The sequence below is a fragment of the Artibeus jamaicensis genome, unplaced genomic scaffold (assembly GCF_021234435.1).
Source record: "Artibeus jamaicensis isolate MK-2021 breed Jamaican fruit bat unplaced genomic scaffold, CSHL_Jam_final contig_3126, whole genome shotgun sequence".
NCBI classification, from domain to species: Eukaryota; Metazoa; Chordata; class Mammalia; order Chiroptera; family Phyllostomidae; genus Artibeus; species Artibeus jamaicensis.
This window is the reverse complement of record NW_026521723.1, coordinates 19753673-19772329: the sequence shown is the minus strand read 5'-3', so window position 1 is coordinate 19772329 and position 18657 is coordinate 19753673. Positions and strand designations below refer to the sequence as shown.

General features: G+C 38.0%; 1 protein-coding gene across 1 annotated transcript in view; it reads right to left on the bottom strand.

The window, feature by feature from the left end:
* Positions 1-18657, bottom strand: part of SLC49A4 (solute carrier family 49 member 4) — a 71567-nt gene that overhangs the window by 17201 nt on the left and 35709 nt on the right. Inside the window, exons 5-7 of the mRNA XM_037132348.2 lie at positions 14217-14325; positions 11087-11154; positions 7647-7774 (exon numbers count right to left, since the gene is read on the bottom strand). Coding sequence (XP_036988243.2) covers positions 7647-7774; positions 11087-11154; positions 14217-14325 — 305 coding nt within the window. The remainder of the gene's footprint in view (positions 1-7646; positions 7775-11086; positions 11155-14216; positions 14326-18657) is intronic.

Below are 18657 nucleotides of genomic sequence, written 5' to 3'. Positions count from 1 at the left end.
ATGAAGGAGAGAATCTTAAAAGCAGCAAGAGAAAAGGAGAGAGTTACCTACAAAGGAGTTCCCATAAGACTCTCAGCTGATTTCTCAAAAGAAACCTTGCAGGAAAGAAGGGGCTAGAAAGAAGTTTTCAAAGTGATGAAAGGCAACTGTGTTGTCATGTAGGTCCGACCTACATCCAAGATTACTCTATCTAGCAAAGCTATCATTTAGAATGGAAGGGCAGATAAAGTGCTTCCTAGATGAGGTCAAGTTGAAGAAATTCATCATCACTAAGTCCTTATTATATCAAATGTTAAAGGGACTTATCTAAGAAAAACAAGATGATCAAAAATATGAACACTAAAATGACAACAAACTATCACAATGATCAACAACTGAACCTAAAAAAAAAACAAACTAAAACTAACTAAGGAAGCAACTAGAACAGAAAGAGTCACAGAAATGGAGATCACATGGAGGGAAGGGGAAGGGAGAGAATAAGGTAAAAGGTACAGGGAATAAGAAGTATAAATGGTAGGTACAAAATAGGGAGAGGTTAAAAATAGTATAGGAAATGGAGAAGCCAAAGATCTTTTATGTATCACTCATGGACATGAACTAAGGGCCGGGGGAGGAAGTAGGAAGAAATGGGGTGTAGGACTGAAAGGAATAAAGGGGTGGAATAAAAATGGGACAACTGTAATAGCATAATAAATAAAATATATTTTTAAAAATTCACATTTTTAACACCATAGTTATTTTTTCATAGATTTCGAGCATGTAGAATAGACAGAATACGTACATACGCACACAGAGATATGCATTTCTGTACCACAGAGCTGCGTCTCTCTTCTCAGAGCCTCACATTTTATTCCTAAAAATGATGGCTGTGGCCTTCATGATCTACCGCTAGTTAAAATATGCAGTGCCTGAAACTGTGGTTCCCAAAGAGGATGGATGGACATATTTCGTTGCAATATTCATTAATGGAGATACTTTTTTCTGTCTTTGTACTACTCATCTTTGGTGCCCCTTGTGTAGCCTTTTTGTTGACACAGTCGAGTCCTGTAAAGGTTGACAGTTGTGTGCAGTGTCTAAGGGCTACATGGCAAAGTAATTATCTGACAGGAATGATGCACAACTAATAATCCTTTGTAGCGGTGGGCCCAGAGTAGAGACTCGTTGTGAAACCAGATATTGTAGAACTAGGTTTAATCAGTAACTTTCCTGTTCCCAGTGACTGACTTTCGGTTCTGAAGAAGGCCGTGTACTATTAAGTCACGAAACACTGACTGATCCCCTGGTCAAGCCCTCTATCTTCAAGAAATACAGATTCTGCTGGAGGGCATATTTTTTCCTAAAAATGTCACGGATAAACAAACAGCACAGGGTCGTCCTCATAGCGCCCTAGGAGCATTTCATGACTCTTAAGACTTGTCACAAATTCATTTTCTTCTTTTAATTTATGTTCTATTTTTTTCATTCTTGATCAGTCATAAACATGAGTAACAGTCACTTAGTTCACAAAACTGAAAATAATTAAGTCACTTCCAGCCTTCTTTCCTTAACACTTAAAACCCCTAATTTCTTTAATAACATGCATTGGTTTAATTATGTTCATCATTCTTTTCTGAATTTTCTTATTTACCACCCTTTTGGCAAGTGTTTTTATTTCCCTGCATGCTAATTAAAATGGGAAATAATTTCCTGAATAAATGCAAAATACATGAAAATATATTAAGAGGATTGCTCTTTTACAGGTGTCACACGCCCTTCAACACAACCGAGTATGTTCTCTTCCCTCGAACACCACCCCAAGTCAGTGGGCAGCCAGTTACCACCGCCAGGGGGCGACCGTCCAGCTAATCGTCCTCTCTCCTTCCCGCCCACCTTCCGCGCTGCTGGCTCCGTAGTGGCAGGCAAGAACTTGGATCAGGCGGAGAACCTCTCCCAAGGCAACTTCTGTTGAACACTCAAATTATATTGTTTCAGCAAACTCAACACCAAATAACATTTTTTCAGAATGCCATTTTCAAAGGATTCATCTGTTCTGTGAAAAATGACTGTGTGGGTTGTGGCGAACGGGGCTGGATGTCAAGCTCTCAGATGAGGTGAGTAATGTAGTTTCATCGTTTTGTTCACGGCAGAAGCTTCGAGACTTTGAGATGTACATTATGTAGTCATGAGTTAATTTATTTGCCCTATTGTAGATACTTCAATTAATGAAGATATAATGTGATTTGAAATACTGAGTTTCCTTGAGGACATGAAAGTGCACTGCTGTAGTCCCCAGGAGGACGTATGCCAGTACATGCACCAGAGCAGTGCGCCCCCACGCGACACAAAGTGACCCGGCTTCCCTCTGTGCGGCACAGCCGTGCCAGGCACAGGGGCTACGGGAAGACTGCAGCGAAAGGTCTTGGTGGCGTGGCACTCACAACGAACACATGGGCTGAACAAAATTAACTAGTTTTTAACTTATGTCAACAGTCATAATGAATGCATATATTTGCAAATACTTTTACTGTACATTCTTCTTATGTACAAAAAGCAGTCACAGAGATACAAAGTTTGCTAGAAATGAGAAATAAGACTAGATATTTCCCTGACTAAAAACAGAATGACTGGTAAAAAGAAAAAGAAACATGAATTTGCTGTTACTGACTTTAAGTAGCCTAAATGTCTAAGATTGTCTACCATTAGATTTTAAAATAAGTTCCCTTTGTGAAGTCTCTTCAACTTAAAAATTAAGTCAGATTTTTATAAAGGCTGTAAGAGTATCTGACAGATTTATTCAAATGCTCCATTGTTCCATTAAAATGTGCCCTTTTGTCTTGCTACAGTGAGTCCCAAATAACGAAGAGTGGCCATGATTGCTGACTATTATTTGCAATAAGTCGTATCTACTGAAATCAAACATGGAGATAATATACATTCCCTTTCTCCCTCCCTTCCTTCCTCCTTCCTTTCTCAGGGCTGGGGGTAGGTACTGTGCTGGGAGCTGAGGCCAGAATTTACAAGGCGCAGGTCCAGGCTGCAGATTTCCAGACAGGGAGGGGAGATGCAACATATACTCAAGTAACTGTTAAGTGGTATCATAAAAGAGAAATAAATATACTATAATTAAGAGAAGGAATGTGACCAAATCTAATACTTAACCCAGTATATTTATGAAATATAAATATATACAAATATTAAAAATGCATCATTCAGGAGTATCTAAGTGACATTCAAAAACTTACTTGCAACTGAAAACAACAGCAGAATTTATAAATTCAGTAGTTAAGATAGCCACATCAAATTCAACCTTTCAGTAATGGTCTTGATTTAATTTAGAATTCTGCTTTCCTTTCTGTCCAACACAATTATTTTCAAGGACAGACTGGGGAAACATCTTGACCTGGGTTAATTACATCACTTTTCTTTTAAGATTAAAAAGATATATTATGCCCTGGCTGGTGCGGCTCAGTGGATTGCACGATGGCCTGAAGGGTCGCTGGTTTGATTCCCAGTCAGAGCACATGCCTGGGTTGCAGGCCAGGTCCCCAGTAGCAGGTACCTGAGAGGCAACAACACATTGATGTTTCTCTCCCTCTTTCTCCCTCCCTTCCCCTCTGTCTAAAAATAAACAAAATCTTTAAAAATATATATATATTGTTTTCAAATATAAACTTTCTCCTGATTATAAAAGTAAATATGTTCACTACACAAATCCCAGAGAAAAAAAGGAGGTAAAAAATTAAATTCATTCCTAGTGCCTGCATTCCAGGACAAAACTGTTAATTTATGTTAATTAGAAAATACATACAATTTAATGAAAGCACAATCTTATAATGAATGTCTACACTTAGTTCAAAGAAAAGAAATCTGCTTGTCAAACAGAATAAAAACAAAGACGCTGAAATAGAGAACAAGTGGGCAGCGACCAGAGGGGAGAGGGAAGGGAACTTAAGGGGAAAAAGGGGGAGGGATTTTGAGGAACAAGTATGAAAGACACAGAGATGAGGACTGGGGGGGGGAATGGAAGGGAGGGGGGAGACCGGGCGGGGGGTGGGGTGGGATGGGAGAAATAGATTAAAAAAAAATGTACTTGAAAAGTAACTAAATAAAATTTAATATTAAAAAAAAACTGAAAACCCTGGTGCACTTTAAATAAAAGGCATGGCCCTCAGGCCCTTTGAAGTATGAGTCTAAAAAAATAAAAAAATAAAAAAAAAGAAATCTGCTTGTTAGGTACTTGTGAGTGTTCTTGGAAAACCTGGCAGATGTACACTGACATACAGAATCACAAAAAAAATCTGAGGGGAATGCCATGAATAAAAAAAGTTATAAACTAAAACTGTTCCTTCAGAATGTTGTACAACTGCTAAATTATGAAATTTTACCAGAATAAAATAAAATAAAATAAAATTCTGGCCTAGAATCCTTTCTCAAATTGCTCAAAACCCAAAAGTTAGTGTATAAAAAGTATATGGTATCCAAAAATTATTACTCTGGATAATGGGGCTTTACAGGAAAAGCGATAAACATGACATAAATGGTCATGGAAAAACATGATAAAAAAATAAAAAAGCTAACCAAATACTGGAGCACAGAGAAGGCCCCACAGCGTCCGCTGCAGAGCAGTGGTTGCCACGCCCACTTCCCCAGCACGCCTAGTGGCGCAGTGAGTTTTTCACGGTGCTCTACAGCCAAAAGTAACCGCGAGTGATTCTCTTAATTACACAGTTAGATCCAATTTAAAAAATATATATGTCCTAACAGTTTAGTAGCTATTTAAAAAACAATACCCATACACTGAAAGAACTATGTTTTTAGTTCATTCTTTACTAACCACAATAACTTAGTAATGGGATGGGCGCACCAGATGGGCGCTGTTCGGCTTCTCGAGTCTTGGTACAAGATCGACACCGCCACTCTCATTTCCTGTTCTGCACTGATTTTGGTGCGGTATTTGCTTTTTATCACAGCAGCCACAGAAAGCCTAACTTTCCCAAGATAGGCCATCATCAAAAAGAACATGGCAGGCTCTCATGCTGAAAGTGGGGACTCCCTGGAGCCAGGGGTTCGCACAGTGTCTGGCAGATTTCGAGTATCAGTTTCCTTTGGAAATTCAAAATAACTTCGTGTTGCCCTTGTGAGTTTGCTGTGGCACTCCAGGGCAACTGGCTTGGCATGGTTTGGTAATTGTGGCTGTAGGACAACCTATCCCATTGCCCTATTGTTACCACGAAACTGCTAGGAACTCCCGAATAAATAGGTGTCTTGGAAAGATTTGATGCCTCTGATGTGTAAGCTGCTGGCCCTCTCACCACAGAGTGCGCGAGTCCTAAATGGGACATGCAGGATACTTAGTATTCTGGAGACAAAAGGCCCTCCTCTCATGGAGTCCCACAGAAACACATGCTACTGGGTACTAGGTGGCTACAGAGACACTTTCAGACTGTTTACTCCGACCCACGCAAGTGCTTGGTGTAACAAATAATCCTGCAGTCTATCTTTATAACAAATACTCCCATAATTAAACACATAATCCACCAGGTGGCTAAATATCATTTGCAAATAGAGTAAAAAATATAGTACTGGGTTGGCCAAGAAGTTCGTTTAGTTTTTTCCCCTAAAATAAAAGACGCAGTTTTCATTTTCACCAACAACTCCATTGATCTGCATATTTTGAGTATGTCAGCTATCTCCCGTGTGGTATAACACTGACTTCTCAGTTAATGTCTCGATTTGATTGCTGTCAGCTCCAACTGGTCCACCTGCCTGTGGAGCACGGTCCAGCGAGAAACCTCCAGCACGAAACTTTGCAAACCACTTCTGACACAGTCGATCAGTCACAGACCTTCTCTAGACATGGCACAGATCTTTTTTCAGTTGTGATTGCAGTTGTGTTTTCACTTCTGTTTTTATCCTTCTTGAAATAATAATGCATAATATGCTAAAAATGTCATGGATTTTCTTCCATCTTTAACATTAAAATGGCTACACAAAAATTCACCAAATTTGATACGTTTTTTAAATGCACACTGGTATGAAAGCTGTCATGGTACAACTAAGCGCTACTAGAGCCGTCTCATGGAAAAGAATAAACGGACTTTTTGGCCAACCCAACACTTCCCACTAAGCTGTGCGGTTTTGCTTTCTGTGGTTTCAGTAACCTGAGGTCACCTTTGGTCTGAAAATATTAAATGAAAAATTCCAGGTAAAAATAATTTGTAAGTTTTAAATCGCACACTTTCTGAGTAGTGTGAAGAAATCCCTCACCTGGGACGTGAATCATCCCTTGGTCCCACATCCACGACACACATGCTGCCTGGCCATACTCACTGACTAGCCTTCTCTGCCATCAGGTCAACTGTCGTGGTACCTCATTTTACTTAATAATGGCCCCCAAACATAAGAGTAGTGATGCGGGCAATCTGAATGTGCCAAACAGATGCCAGAAAGAGGTTTAAGTGAAAAGTTACGTATGTGTAGGAAAAAACATAGTCTATCCAAGGTTTGGTACTATCTGGACTTTCAGGCGTTCACTGCGGGTCTTGGAACGTACTCCCCGGACAAGGTGGGACTGCTGTGTGCATCGTCAACAATCTCTGTTAAAGTAAAAGAAGAAGCAATCCCAGAGCCCTCTTGGTTTACAGAATAATCTGTCATAGTAATTTTACAAAGACTCTCTGGTAGGCAGGATAATGTCCCCCCAATTCCCACTCCAAAATATACTCATGTCTTAGTCCCTGGAACCTGTGAATATGTTACCTTACGTGGCTACCAATGGGATTAAGGTTACTAATCAGTTGACTCTAAAATTGGGATACTATCCTAGATTATCTAAATGGGCTCAAAGCAATTATAAGGATCCTTCACTGTGGAAGAGGGAGACCACATGTGAGAGTTCAGAGGAAGATCTGACCTTGGAAGGAAGATGCAGATGGTGCAATGTGAGAAGGTTGTAACAGGCTGTTTTGGGCTTTAAAGATGGAGGAAGGGACCCACAAGCCAAGGAATGTGGGCATCCTTTAGAAGACAGGAAAGGCAAGGAAATGGATCCATCCCAAGTCTGCCCACACTCTCATTTTAGCCTAGTGAGACCCATGTTGGACTTCTAATGCACAGAAATATAAGGTGATAAATTTGTGTCCTTTTAAGCCACTACCTTTGTGGTGACTTGTTACAGCAGCCAGAGAAAACTCATATAGACCCCCAATGATATCTGTAACAGCATGAAAAATAGCAACTATAGATGCTTCGGGTCAATTGGATGAGCTAGGTAAGACACTTTACTGAGTGTGCTACAAACATCATAGCTTTTTGCCTGTGTTCACTACCCTTTCTGTTGCACAATGATATGATAGCTATGAAGAAGAAAAATGTTTCTGTATTATGCTTCAATATGAAATTTAAAAGCATGTAAGACTTTCCATGCTTTATAAGCTTAGGTTAAAAATTATACATCTTTTTTTTTATATGTAAAATACCAGTGAAAATATTTGGTTATTTATTGAGGTTTTTTTTTTAACGGGATGATGATTTGATGGCTGGACAAGGGGAGACCTTTTTGTATACTTAACAATTACTTACAAAAGCAAGAAAAAGCCTTATTGTCAGAGTATACATACTTCTAGGAACTAAAAATACTTATTCAAAGTTCTAAAGTCTGTGTTCACCTGTGGTTAAAGGCAGGTGTGTGATGCTGTTCAAACAGGTCAGGGTAAACCACGTGGATGACAGAGTAGCCCCAGAAAACAGGAGGAGAAGAATTAGTTTCAGCATACCCCTGATAAAATCTGCAAACCTAAAAAAGAAACAACATTCTATTAATTCTAGCTGGATTTTAAAAATACTATTTAAGTCAGTGATACACTTTCATTTAATAAAATTAAATGAGAAATTAAATTTCTCAAAATTCCATACATTCTTTTAAAAGCAAATTAAAAAAAATTTTAAATCGATACATTTTGCATGTGTGATAAATGTTACTTTGTGATAAATGTTTTTTTCTCTTACAAAACACACAAAAGGTGATCTCTCTTCGGAATCTATAACTTACAGGGTGCATTCTCAGCTTTTAAATGCCGCTTTTTCTTTATCTTTTTCTATAATTGCTCAACATCCCGTAATGAGTGCACATTGTTCTAGTTTTAAAAACAGGCTAACTGGTTGACACAAATTTGCAGAGATGGCTCTCCCAAAATTCAAATTCAGAGAATGAATGGTTGCACGAGTCTTTGGGTCCTATGTGATCTGGTCTCTGCCTCCATCCTCCCTTTGCCTTACTGTGCTCCAGCTGGACCGCCCTGCTTCTGTTCCTCATACGTGCTGGGCTCTTCCCACGGCATGTGCTTGTCCTGTCTGCCTGGAATGCTGGCGCTTCCTCCTGCTTGTTCCTCAGGTCATTCTGGTCTCAGTTCAACAAGGCTCTCCATGCTCCCTGAGAAACCCCCTCCATCCCACTGCTTGATTGTCTTCACAGTATTTATCTCTGTTGGAATATTTTTGTTTAGTTTATTTTCTGTCTTCCCTATTGGACTGTAAGCTTCACGAAAGCAAGAGCATAGCTTTGGGAATAGTGAATACAATTCTTCAAACCTTGTGTTCCATAGCATTTTAAGTTCTTAAAAATCCCTGCTTTTTTCCCCCTGAATTAATATGAAACTAAAAAGCACCTGGTAGAGATGCTCATCATTTAGTTATGAAGAAAAAATTTTCCTTTTGCCAATTGCTTTTCCTCTTCTGCTGCCTAACGGTTGATGGTAAAGGCACAACCGTCTGGCTGTGCCTGCAAACAACTTACTCCGTCCTTCAACTTGTTCCTATTGCAGAACAGATCCCACCCCAAATATGACATTTACCATGTTCTCTTGTTTTAAAATGATTTTACTTTCTTTTTTTTTAATTTTAATTTTTATTTATTTATCTTTAGAAGGGAAGGGAAGGAGAGAAGGAGAGAAATATCAATGTATGGTTGCTTCTGGTGCATCCCTTGCTGGGAACTGGCCCCTGCTGGCAGCTGGCCTGCAACCCAGGCATGTGCCCTGACGGGGAATCGAACTGCGATCTTTTGGTTCGCAGGCCCATGCTCAATCCACTGAGCTATACCAGCCAGGGCTGATTTTACTTTCTATTGGAATTATGTGGCTGTCCCTGTCAACACTCTCAATACTTGCTTTCATTTTGCTTATCTGACGTGATGTGGTTAATCACATTTGTAAGCACCCTCTGGACTAAAATGACTGCCTGTGAGTGCTGATGCCACCTTTTGGTGGGAAAAATGGGGGCAACTTTGCCCAGTGACAGGTTTGTTCTCAACTAGGAAAGTTCACAGACAGAAAATTATTTTGAAAAAGATTCCACAGCTTGATAGCAACATCCCTCAAGAAAACCTAAAAAGTTTGTCTTAATTCCATGTTCACCATATACTTTTACGATCTATATTTTTGGTATGCTGCCTGAACTTACTTGCCAGGTAGGCAGATGGCCAGGTATGAGAGAATAAGACAGTTTCTGGTACAATCAGAGCCGAGTGAAGTGGAACAGGGAGACAGTTTCACAGGGCCAGATCACCAAGAATAAACGGACCACTGGGATCTGCTCTTTTTGGAGACCTAGTCTGTTCAAATGGGCTAATAACATCAAAGTGTATTGTTAGGACCAGTAGGACATTTAGTAGTGGCCTTTGGCAGCATAATATCATAAAAAATCATCTGAAGTGCTCAGGTCTATAAGGAGATTGCATTCTAGAATGCAATTACACCAAATGGCGTTATAAATGTAATTTTATGATTTACTTAAGGCCTAGGAGATACCTACAATTGACTTCAAATCCCAGTGTAAAGATAATAGTTTTTAGAACTTCCATTTCAACAAATTAAAAAGAGAAATGTCCTCATGTTAATTTTTCCATCTAGTTCTATTTCTGCGTAGCAAAGATTTATAGAAAGAAAATAAAGAGAAAGGAGAATGTGAGATGTCATTTCTGATATATAGTGGTTCCCTCCAACCTATTTGGTGCTCAGAATAGAATTTGGTAAATGATGACTCATTCTAATTGTCTTGGACATTTAATTACAATAATTGGGCATGGTTTTTGTTAAATGTGACAGGTCAATGCATTTTGGTAACAATATAGTGATTTGCTGTAGCTATCTTCCTATTCCTCTTCTTTAGCTTTTAGATTTTATTCTTATATTTTATTAACTTATAAAACCCTCAAAATAATTTAGAAATTACAGTGTCAATTTATTCTTTCATTATCCCGGAAACACTATGCAAACTTTAAGATCTAGATATAACAATATCCTGTGTCGGTCATGCTTAAGTGTTTAGATACTGAGGTGACTTACACCTGCCTTATTTCATCTCTCCAAATATGTAATTAGATTCTTCCTCTCCTGGTAAAGCTAGCTGCCTGATTTTGCGTTCAATTAAATTGGTAAAATTATTTAGGAAGTGAGTATCATCTCTTTGGAAAGACCAAGAGTAGTTTTATAGGTAGCCACATGCAGGAGTGACATTCATTCTTTTCTTTTTTTTAGAATGAAACTTTTTCCTTCTTCTGCCTCATTCTAAAACTGTGTTACCATAATGTGTCAGATCACAGGCAGTTTGATGAAACTGTACGTCTTTGTGGATATTTTTCTACCAGAATGGAATAACAATTTAGACACACCTGCCGAAAAAACCAGAAATAAATATCTGCTAATCAGGGTTTGGCCTTTTCATGAAAAATCCTAGACATGCTCTTACAAATGATTCTTTTCAATTCTTTCCTGTTCTCGATAACTATCAATTTGCATTTATTACTGTGAAACCTTTTTTTGGGTTCCATTTGTAGATGTTGTTCTCTAGCAAAGTGGACAGAGGCAGTTTAAATAAATACACTGGAAAAAGGTCTCCAGCCTACAAAGACATTTCAGCACCAACTACTCTTGAGAAGGCTTCTTGTGGCAGCAAATTCTATCCACTGCACGTCAATTTTCTCACAGCCCGAACAAGGACCTTGGCCTATTTTACTTTTCCTTGAAATCTGACATTTATTTAGAAAAGCCAATAGTCCCTTTGGGAATTTTGTTTGTTTCTGGCCATGTTGAACATAAAATATTTTTACCTTGCCATGGCTATTCCGACAACACAGCCTCCAACTATTGACCAAAATCCAATCCAGCCAGCATCTACCTGTTAAGAGAGCAGTAGACACATTTAATACAAAACGATCATGTTGTAATTTAGGAGGCATGAAAAAAATCCTCTATAATCAATATGTTAATAGCTAAATGGCAACAAATCTAGGAAACACCATTTAAGAAAATGAATCAAATGAAAGGATTCATGTGTGACTAATATGAATATCTCATTAATATATCTTTAACCTATTGAAATATTTATATCAACAAAATAATCAATGTCACAACAAATATTTTTCAAATATGTTCTACATGCCTAGCATTATAATAGGAACTCAAGAAAACATGAAAATGACAAATGATGGTCACTGACCTCAAACAGTTTAAATATAGCCAACATACTAGGAAATACATCCAGCAACAGCTAGTGATGTATTAACAGAACACATAAGGGATGAGAGGGTAAATATAGGGTAAATATAAATAAATATTGACTGTGTAAACAATAATGATAATGCCTGTATTATGTAAAATACCTGACAATAATAGCACAAAAATGCTAGACAGTTAAATGGAGTTAAAGGGTTCTAAAAACTTTTTAGACTATTTCAATAACGCAAAAATCAACTATACTCCTATATGCCAGCCAAGAGGAAACATAATTTTTAAAATTACCAGTTATAATAGCTTCAAAAAGTATCAGATATGTGGGAATAAATCTAACAAGTATATAGATGGCATCTTTGCAGAAGATCACAAAGCATCACTTCGGAGACATTAGGGACTAAGCAAATGAAGGAAATAGAATAATCTTGGTTTGGAAGACACGGTATTAAAAAGATGTTAATTCTCACACTGATGTATAAATTTAAAATTTTTCTTCATTGAAATCTGAGTAAAAAGGGGTATTATTCTACTGAATACCCAAACTTACAACATTAGAAAACTTAAGACAATTTGGTACTGGCACAAAGAGAGACAAACAGGCTAGAGGGGGAAATGGGTTAGAACCCATTTGTGCACACGAGGGCTCTTCACAATGACAAGGGTGACACTGGAGAGCGATGGGGAAAGCCTGATCTTCACAAAAGCTGCTATAGGTTAACGGGTGTTTACATTGGGGAGAAATTAACTCCTACCATGTGACAAGGTTTCCAATTGTAGGTCTAAATATGACAGGAATGACAGTAAAGCTAGAACAGCACTATCCAACAGAACTTTCTGTGAAGTTAGAAATGAAATATATCTACACTGATCAATATGGTAGCCACAAATCACAAGTGGCTTGAAAAGCAGCTAGTGCTATTGAAGAAGTGAATTTTTAATTTCTATTTCAACTTTTTAAAATGTGAAATTAAATAGCCATATGTTGCTAGTGGCTACTGCACTGGACAATGTAGTTCTACAAGATATCATAGGTGAAATACATTTATGAACTTGGAACAAAGATCTCTCTCTCTCTCTCATTATAGTCTGTCTGCTAACTCCAACAACTAGACTGCCTCCAAGTTGGTTTCTATTGACTACGTTATTTGTTTTGTTTTTTAAAATATGGCTCAAATTTTCCTGTTTCTTTGCATGTCTTATGTTTAGGTGGTTTTTTTTCTTTATGTATAGTATATATCATGGACAACACAGTATAAAGGTTCTGGATAATTTCATTTTTCTTTAAAATAGTTAATTTTTATGTTAGTAGGCAGTTTGATTACTAAACGAACTTGTGTGGGCTGATTTTGTGTTTTATTATGGCAGAGAGGTAGAGACCAAGTTGTTTCCCAAGAGCCTCTCGCTTGGCAGGAGTCAATCGCCAAACTGTCTCCTCTGCAGGTTTTTGTTGGGGCTTGTTTGTAGGCTTTGTTTACTGGGTATAAGTAGGGTAGGTCTTCCTCTTTCTAGGGCGTGGTCCCATATTCTATAGTTTGGCCTTTCTGGTGTCTCCACAGAACCCCAAGGTGTTAATGAGGTCTTCCCACTCTGGCTGGGCCGGAGCTCCAAGCGCCCAGCATTGCTTGCCCTCTACGGTGTTTGTTCTGCTTTCAAACCTACAGCAGCCTCTCTGTCAAACCTCTGGTAGTTTTGCCCTTTACAGGTGCAGTGCACCTGTCACTTGCTGAGGACCCCACACCCCACACAGTCTTCTGGGGACCCCTTCTGCACGGCTCTCTTCTTTACAAATCAGTAAGAAAAAGAAGCCCAATAGGGGGCAAAAGATATGAATGGGTGTGTCACAAAAAATGAATATTCAAATATCTAACAAACACTTAAAAAGATATCACTGCAATGGTGTACAACTGCACAGCCATCAGCATGTCTCATTTTAAAAAGGCCAACTTTGTCAAGTGCTGGGAATGATGTGGAACAATGAGAAATTTCAGGTACTGCAAGTGGGCCTGTAAGCTGATACAACCATCGGGCAGATGTTTAGCATCACCTAGCAAACCAGGTATGCACTATAACCAGCAATTCCATTGCCAGCTACATATCCAACAGAAATGCGTACAGAGGGGCATCAAGAAGCATGCACGAGAAGGGTTACACAGCACTGTCTGCGCCAGTCAGGGCTGTAAACAAGTGAAATGCTCACCAAAAGCAAAACGGAGAATTTGTTTCCTATTCATACAGTGGACTATCAGACCAGTGTGCCGTATTTCTAGCATGTGCCCCTAAATCTCTGCCCCTCTCCATCATACTGTCTGGAGGCAAGAGGAAGCAATGAACGGCATTGAGAATACAGGTGAAATGGCTATTTTGAAAGACATGAGGTATTTTCATCCTGAGACTGGAGAGACGGTAAGAACTTAGATGTAGGAATAGCCATATATTCTATGATGGGATCTTAATATTTATACAGTATAAAGCAAGAAAAAAATGGAGCCAATAAAACTTAAGTTTTTTTCCTAATTTTTCTGTAATTAGCACCAATAATAACACCCAAATAAATGTGAAATTTGTAACTTAACAAAATCTAGGAAGAAAAATCAATATTGTTTATAACTATTTTATATGGACCTTGCTTTTGCAATAATGGTATAGAATAATGTTTTGCCCAGGCCTTGAAGCTGAAACCAAGAACATGTAAGACACCCACAACATAAAAAGAAATAAAATGCTTACCTGGCTGACATGCACTGGTGTTAAAATTAAGTCCAGAACTCCGGACCAGCCGGCAAATACACCAAGTGGTATGGCATATGCTAAAGCGATCATCAAAAATCTCAAATTGCTGTAAGAGATACGGAGAAGAAAACATTACAGGTTCAAACTCTAGAATTTAAACTCTCACTCACGAAAACAGTCATTTGAAAATTGGAACATAGGAATCAGATCTAAAAAACATTTATCAGTTTGTTAATAAATTCAAAGTTCTTTAAATTTTTTACTTTTAGAAGAATAGTCTTTTTTGTCCATATTGTTTAAAATTGTCAATGTTTATTACATAGATGAATTACTAACATTATTTCATAGAATGAGTACATAGGTTCAGTTCTTATTGAAAGCATAAATTATAGTTGCTTAGGTGGGTACTAGACTTATCAGGTGATCACTTTGTAAGTTATATAAATGCCTAATCACTATGTTGTATACCTGAAATAAAATATTGTTATGTCAACTATAATTGAAAAATAAAACATTCAAATGTTAAAAAATGATGGTTTCTCCTCAAACAAGATAGAGAAAAAATGATTAAAAACAAATACATAATTTGTTAGTTTTACCATTTTCAGAGTGCATTTTAACTTTTATTATCATTTGTCTTACTATTATTTTTGTTTTATACTTATTTCACAGGCAATACAATTCATAAGGCTGAAAAACATACAGGTATAAAATAGGGGGAAACCCTCTCCCTGGAACCCTTTCTTCCCTCTTCCCACAATTACCGACGTTACCACGTTCTTGGATAACTTCCTAGAAATAGTTCATAGTACAGGAGCCAATACAGATATGTATGAATATGCCCCCACTCTTTTACATAAATGACAGCATATGACAACCATTTGCTGAACTTTACTTTTTCAACCTAAGTCTTAAAGCTCCTCTACAGTCAATACACAGAGCTTCCTCATTCTTCCTTACAGTTGCACAGTTTTCCATTATGTCAGTATATCATAATTTATTTAACCAGCCCTGCTGAGATATAGATATATAATTTTATATATTTTATATCATATATAGTTTACACATTTATATATCATATAATTTTATTCCTTTGCTCTTACAGGCAAAGGAATGCATGTGAATACAGGTTAAATAGACGTACACTAGCCCAAGGGGAAGATCAATTTCTAGAAGTGCATCTGCTATATCACTGAGTATGTACATTTGTAACTTTAATACAGAATGCGAATTGCCCTCTACAGAAATTGTACCTCTATGTACCTATCAAAATGGCTAAAATACAAGCACAGTGATAACACCAATGTCTGGTGAGGACGCACAGAAACTGGAAAACTTGTGTGCTGTTCATGGTAATGAAAAATGGTACAGCCGCTCTGAAAAATGGCATTTTTTAAAAAATGAAAATATGTAATTACCATCTAATTTAGCAATTTATTCCTGGGCATTTATTCCAGAGAAATAAAAACTTATGTTTATACAAAAACCTGTATACAAATATTTATAGCAGCTTTATTTGTAATAGCCAAGAAAAGCAGAAACAACTCAGATGTCCCTCAACAGTTAAATAAACTGTGTACATGAATACTGTGGAGTCCTATTCAGCAATAAAAAGAAATAAAAACTGACACACAAAACCTGGATGATTCTCCAGGGAGTTACACTGAGTGAAAAAGCCAACCCCGAAATTTGTGTACTACGTGATTCCAGTTATATAACATTGTTGAAGTGACAACATTACAGTAATGAGCCCTAAAGAGCTTCGCCAGGGGTTAAGGAGTGGTGGGAGGGAAGTGGGTGTGGCTGCAGAAGGCAGCTGGAGTGATCCTTGTGGCCATAACAATGTTCTGTCTTGAAGGTGTCAATGCCAATACCCTGGCTGTGAGGCTGTACTGCTGCTGTGTAAGGTGTTATCACTGGGGAAACTGGAGGAAAGGTCCATGTTTTCTCTCTGTTTGTGAACCTATAATTATCTCCCAATAAAAAGTTTAATTTTCTCCCTCTTTTTTATTGTTGTTCAAGGACAGTTGTCTCCATTTTCTCCCCACCACCCACCCTCCATCTGACCCCCCTTTGGCTTTGTCCATGTGTCCTTTATACATGTTCCTTAACAACCCTTCCCTTCCCCCCAAAAGTTTAACTTTTAAAATATAACTAAAAGTAGATATTTTTCACAATAGCTACTAACAGTTTTTTAAACTATAAAGTAATAATAAACTGCAAAGGCCCAAGAGCTGGGTTGGGGAGCAGCGGAAGAAGCCAGTCAGTGCTGTCGACTGACCCCAAACTCGTCTGCACGTTCAACACAGGCACAGTTAAACTTTCAGCCAAATCTTTTAGAAACTCAAGAACTGTGTTTTAAAGTTTATATGGAAGAATAAAAGTCCTTGGAAAGCAAACATGTCCTTAAAAAAATATGAAAACAGAGGCCACTGCCCTATCAGATATTTGGACAAACCACCGTACACAGCCGAAGTAACAAAAACATATGGGACTGGCTCAAGAACAAAGAGAACGATGGGGGAAAGTAGACACAGAAACTCAATCTCCACCGAAGGTGGCACTACAAATGAAAGGGCTAGGAAACCTGTGGCAAATGGTGCTAGTTCATTTTACGGAGAAAACCCCCCAGAGAAACCCTGCACCACCAGTTAACACCACATAGAAGGGGTAGGTTGAAAACCTAAAAGAGAAAGAGAAAATCAGAAAATTGATAACTAAGGAATTCATGGACAAAAATTAGTAGGCAGAACAGAAATAAATATTTGAACATTAAAAATTTTAAATCAACAAGGAATTTATACCTAGAATATATATATCATTAAGAATATGACAGCAACTACTATTAATAAGTGGGCAGGAACTAAGAGGAATTTATAATAGATGAAACCTAAAAAGCAAACAATTACATGATAAGAGTCTCAAACTTATTAATAACCAGGAAATGCAAATTAAAGACTTTAGTTTATACCTACTCTACTAGCAAAAATGAGAAAGATGGATAATACCACGTTTGCTGGGCACACAGGGTAAAGGCACTGCTGGTAGGCGCAGGCGTTTTTTGGAGAACAGTCTAGCAATATCTGGCAACTCAGGCTCAACCCATCTATGATCCAGCAATCCTATTGTGGGGTGTGTTTTCCAAAGAAATTCTCAGATCTACTGTGATGCCTATGAGGATGTCACTGCAGCAGTATTGCGGGGACAATGAATTGGAGGCAATTTGGGTCCACAGGGGGAGTGGGTTGATAAAACGTGATGATTTCATCCCATGGATTACAAAGAACTAGTTGTATTCAATCTTGAAAACAGGGTGCTAATATCACAAAAATGAATTATCCACAAACCATATGCCTCCTGATGGAAGAAGAAAGCATCACTTATGAAGTAGTCATATAAAACCAAAACCAAAGCAAAAGCAAAAACATGAATCGCAACCTAGCTTTAGCTAACAATTTATAGGCGATATAAAGGGCAGAGACACACGGCAAACTATACTAGAAAGAGGCAATCAACCAAATCTCAACATTGGAGACAAAAGAGTTGGCTCCCCAACAAATAAATGACCAAGAAAAAAGTGAGGTAGAAAGGAAACCTATAGGTGATGATAACCAATAGATTCATACAACTGCATTGTGTGAATCTAATTTGGGCCTAATCCAAACAGTTTTAAAAAAATTATGACATTTATGAGACAACTGAAAATGTAGACAGTGATATGATATTAGCAAACTACTGTCCAGAAGTTTTTTAGGTGTCACGATGGCACTACATTTATGTTAAAGAGTCCCTATCCTTTTAATGTATATTACACATATTGAAATATTTATGGATGAAATGATTTGTCATCTGGATTCATGACCCTGGACATGAACAGAGGTGTGGGGATTAGTGGGGGGTGCTAGCTGGAGGAGGACAAAGGTAAAAAAAATGGGGACAACTGTAATAGCACAATCAATAAAATATAATTTAAACTAATAGATAAAGGGAGAGAATGTTGACATTTGGCTACACAGGTTAAATGCGTATGAAGATAAAGGCATCATACGAACAGTAAATAATTGTGGTGGTAACTCTGGCAAGCAACTATTGACTATTTCTCCCCAGAAAATATAATTGGTCTAGAAAGGAAATTATTCCAATTAATCCATAAAGTAACGAGTAGTCAGGGGTTCTTTGAAGGACAAGAGAAAATTGCATTGGTAGGCTAGGGAATAGAGCATGGTGGCCTCAAAGAACTCACCTGGCAAGCCCCAGAGCAGAAAGCAGCAGGCAATCCTGCAGACCGAACCGACAAATATGGGACGAGACAGGAATGTTGGGCTTTAGTAACAAGGGTTGTTTTTTTTTAATAGAGAAGATCTTACACTTTTTGGTTTAAATGGAGCATAAAGCTCTTGATGCTAGAGCAATTAGAAGCAAACAGAGGTTGTTCAGA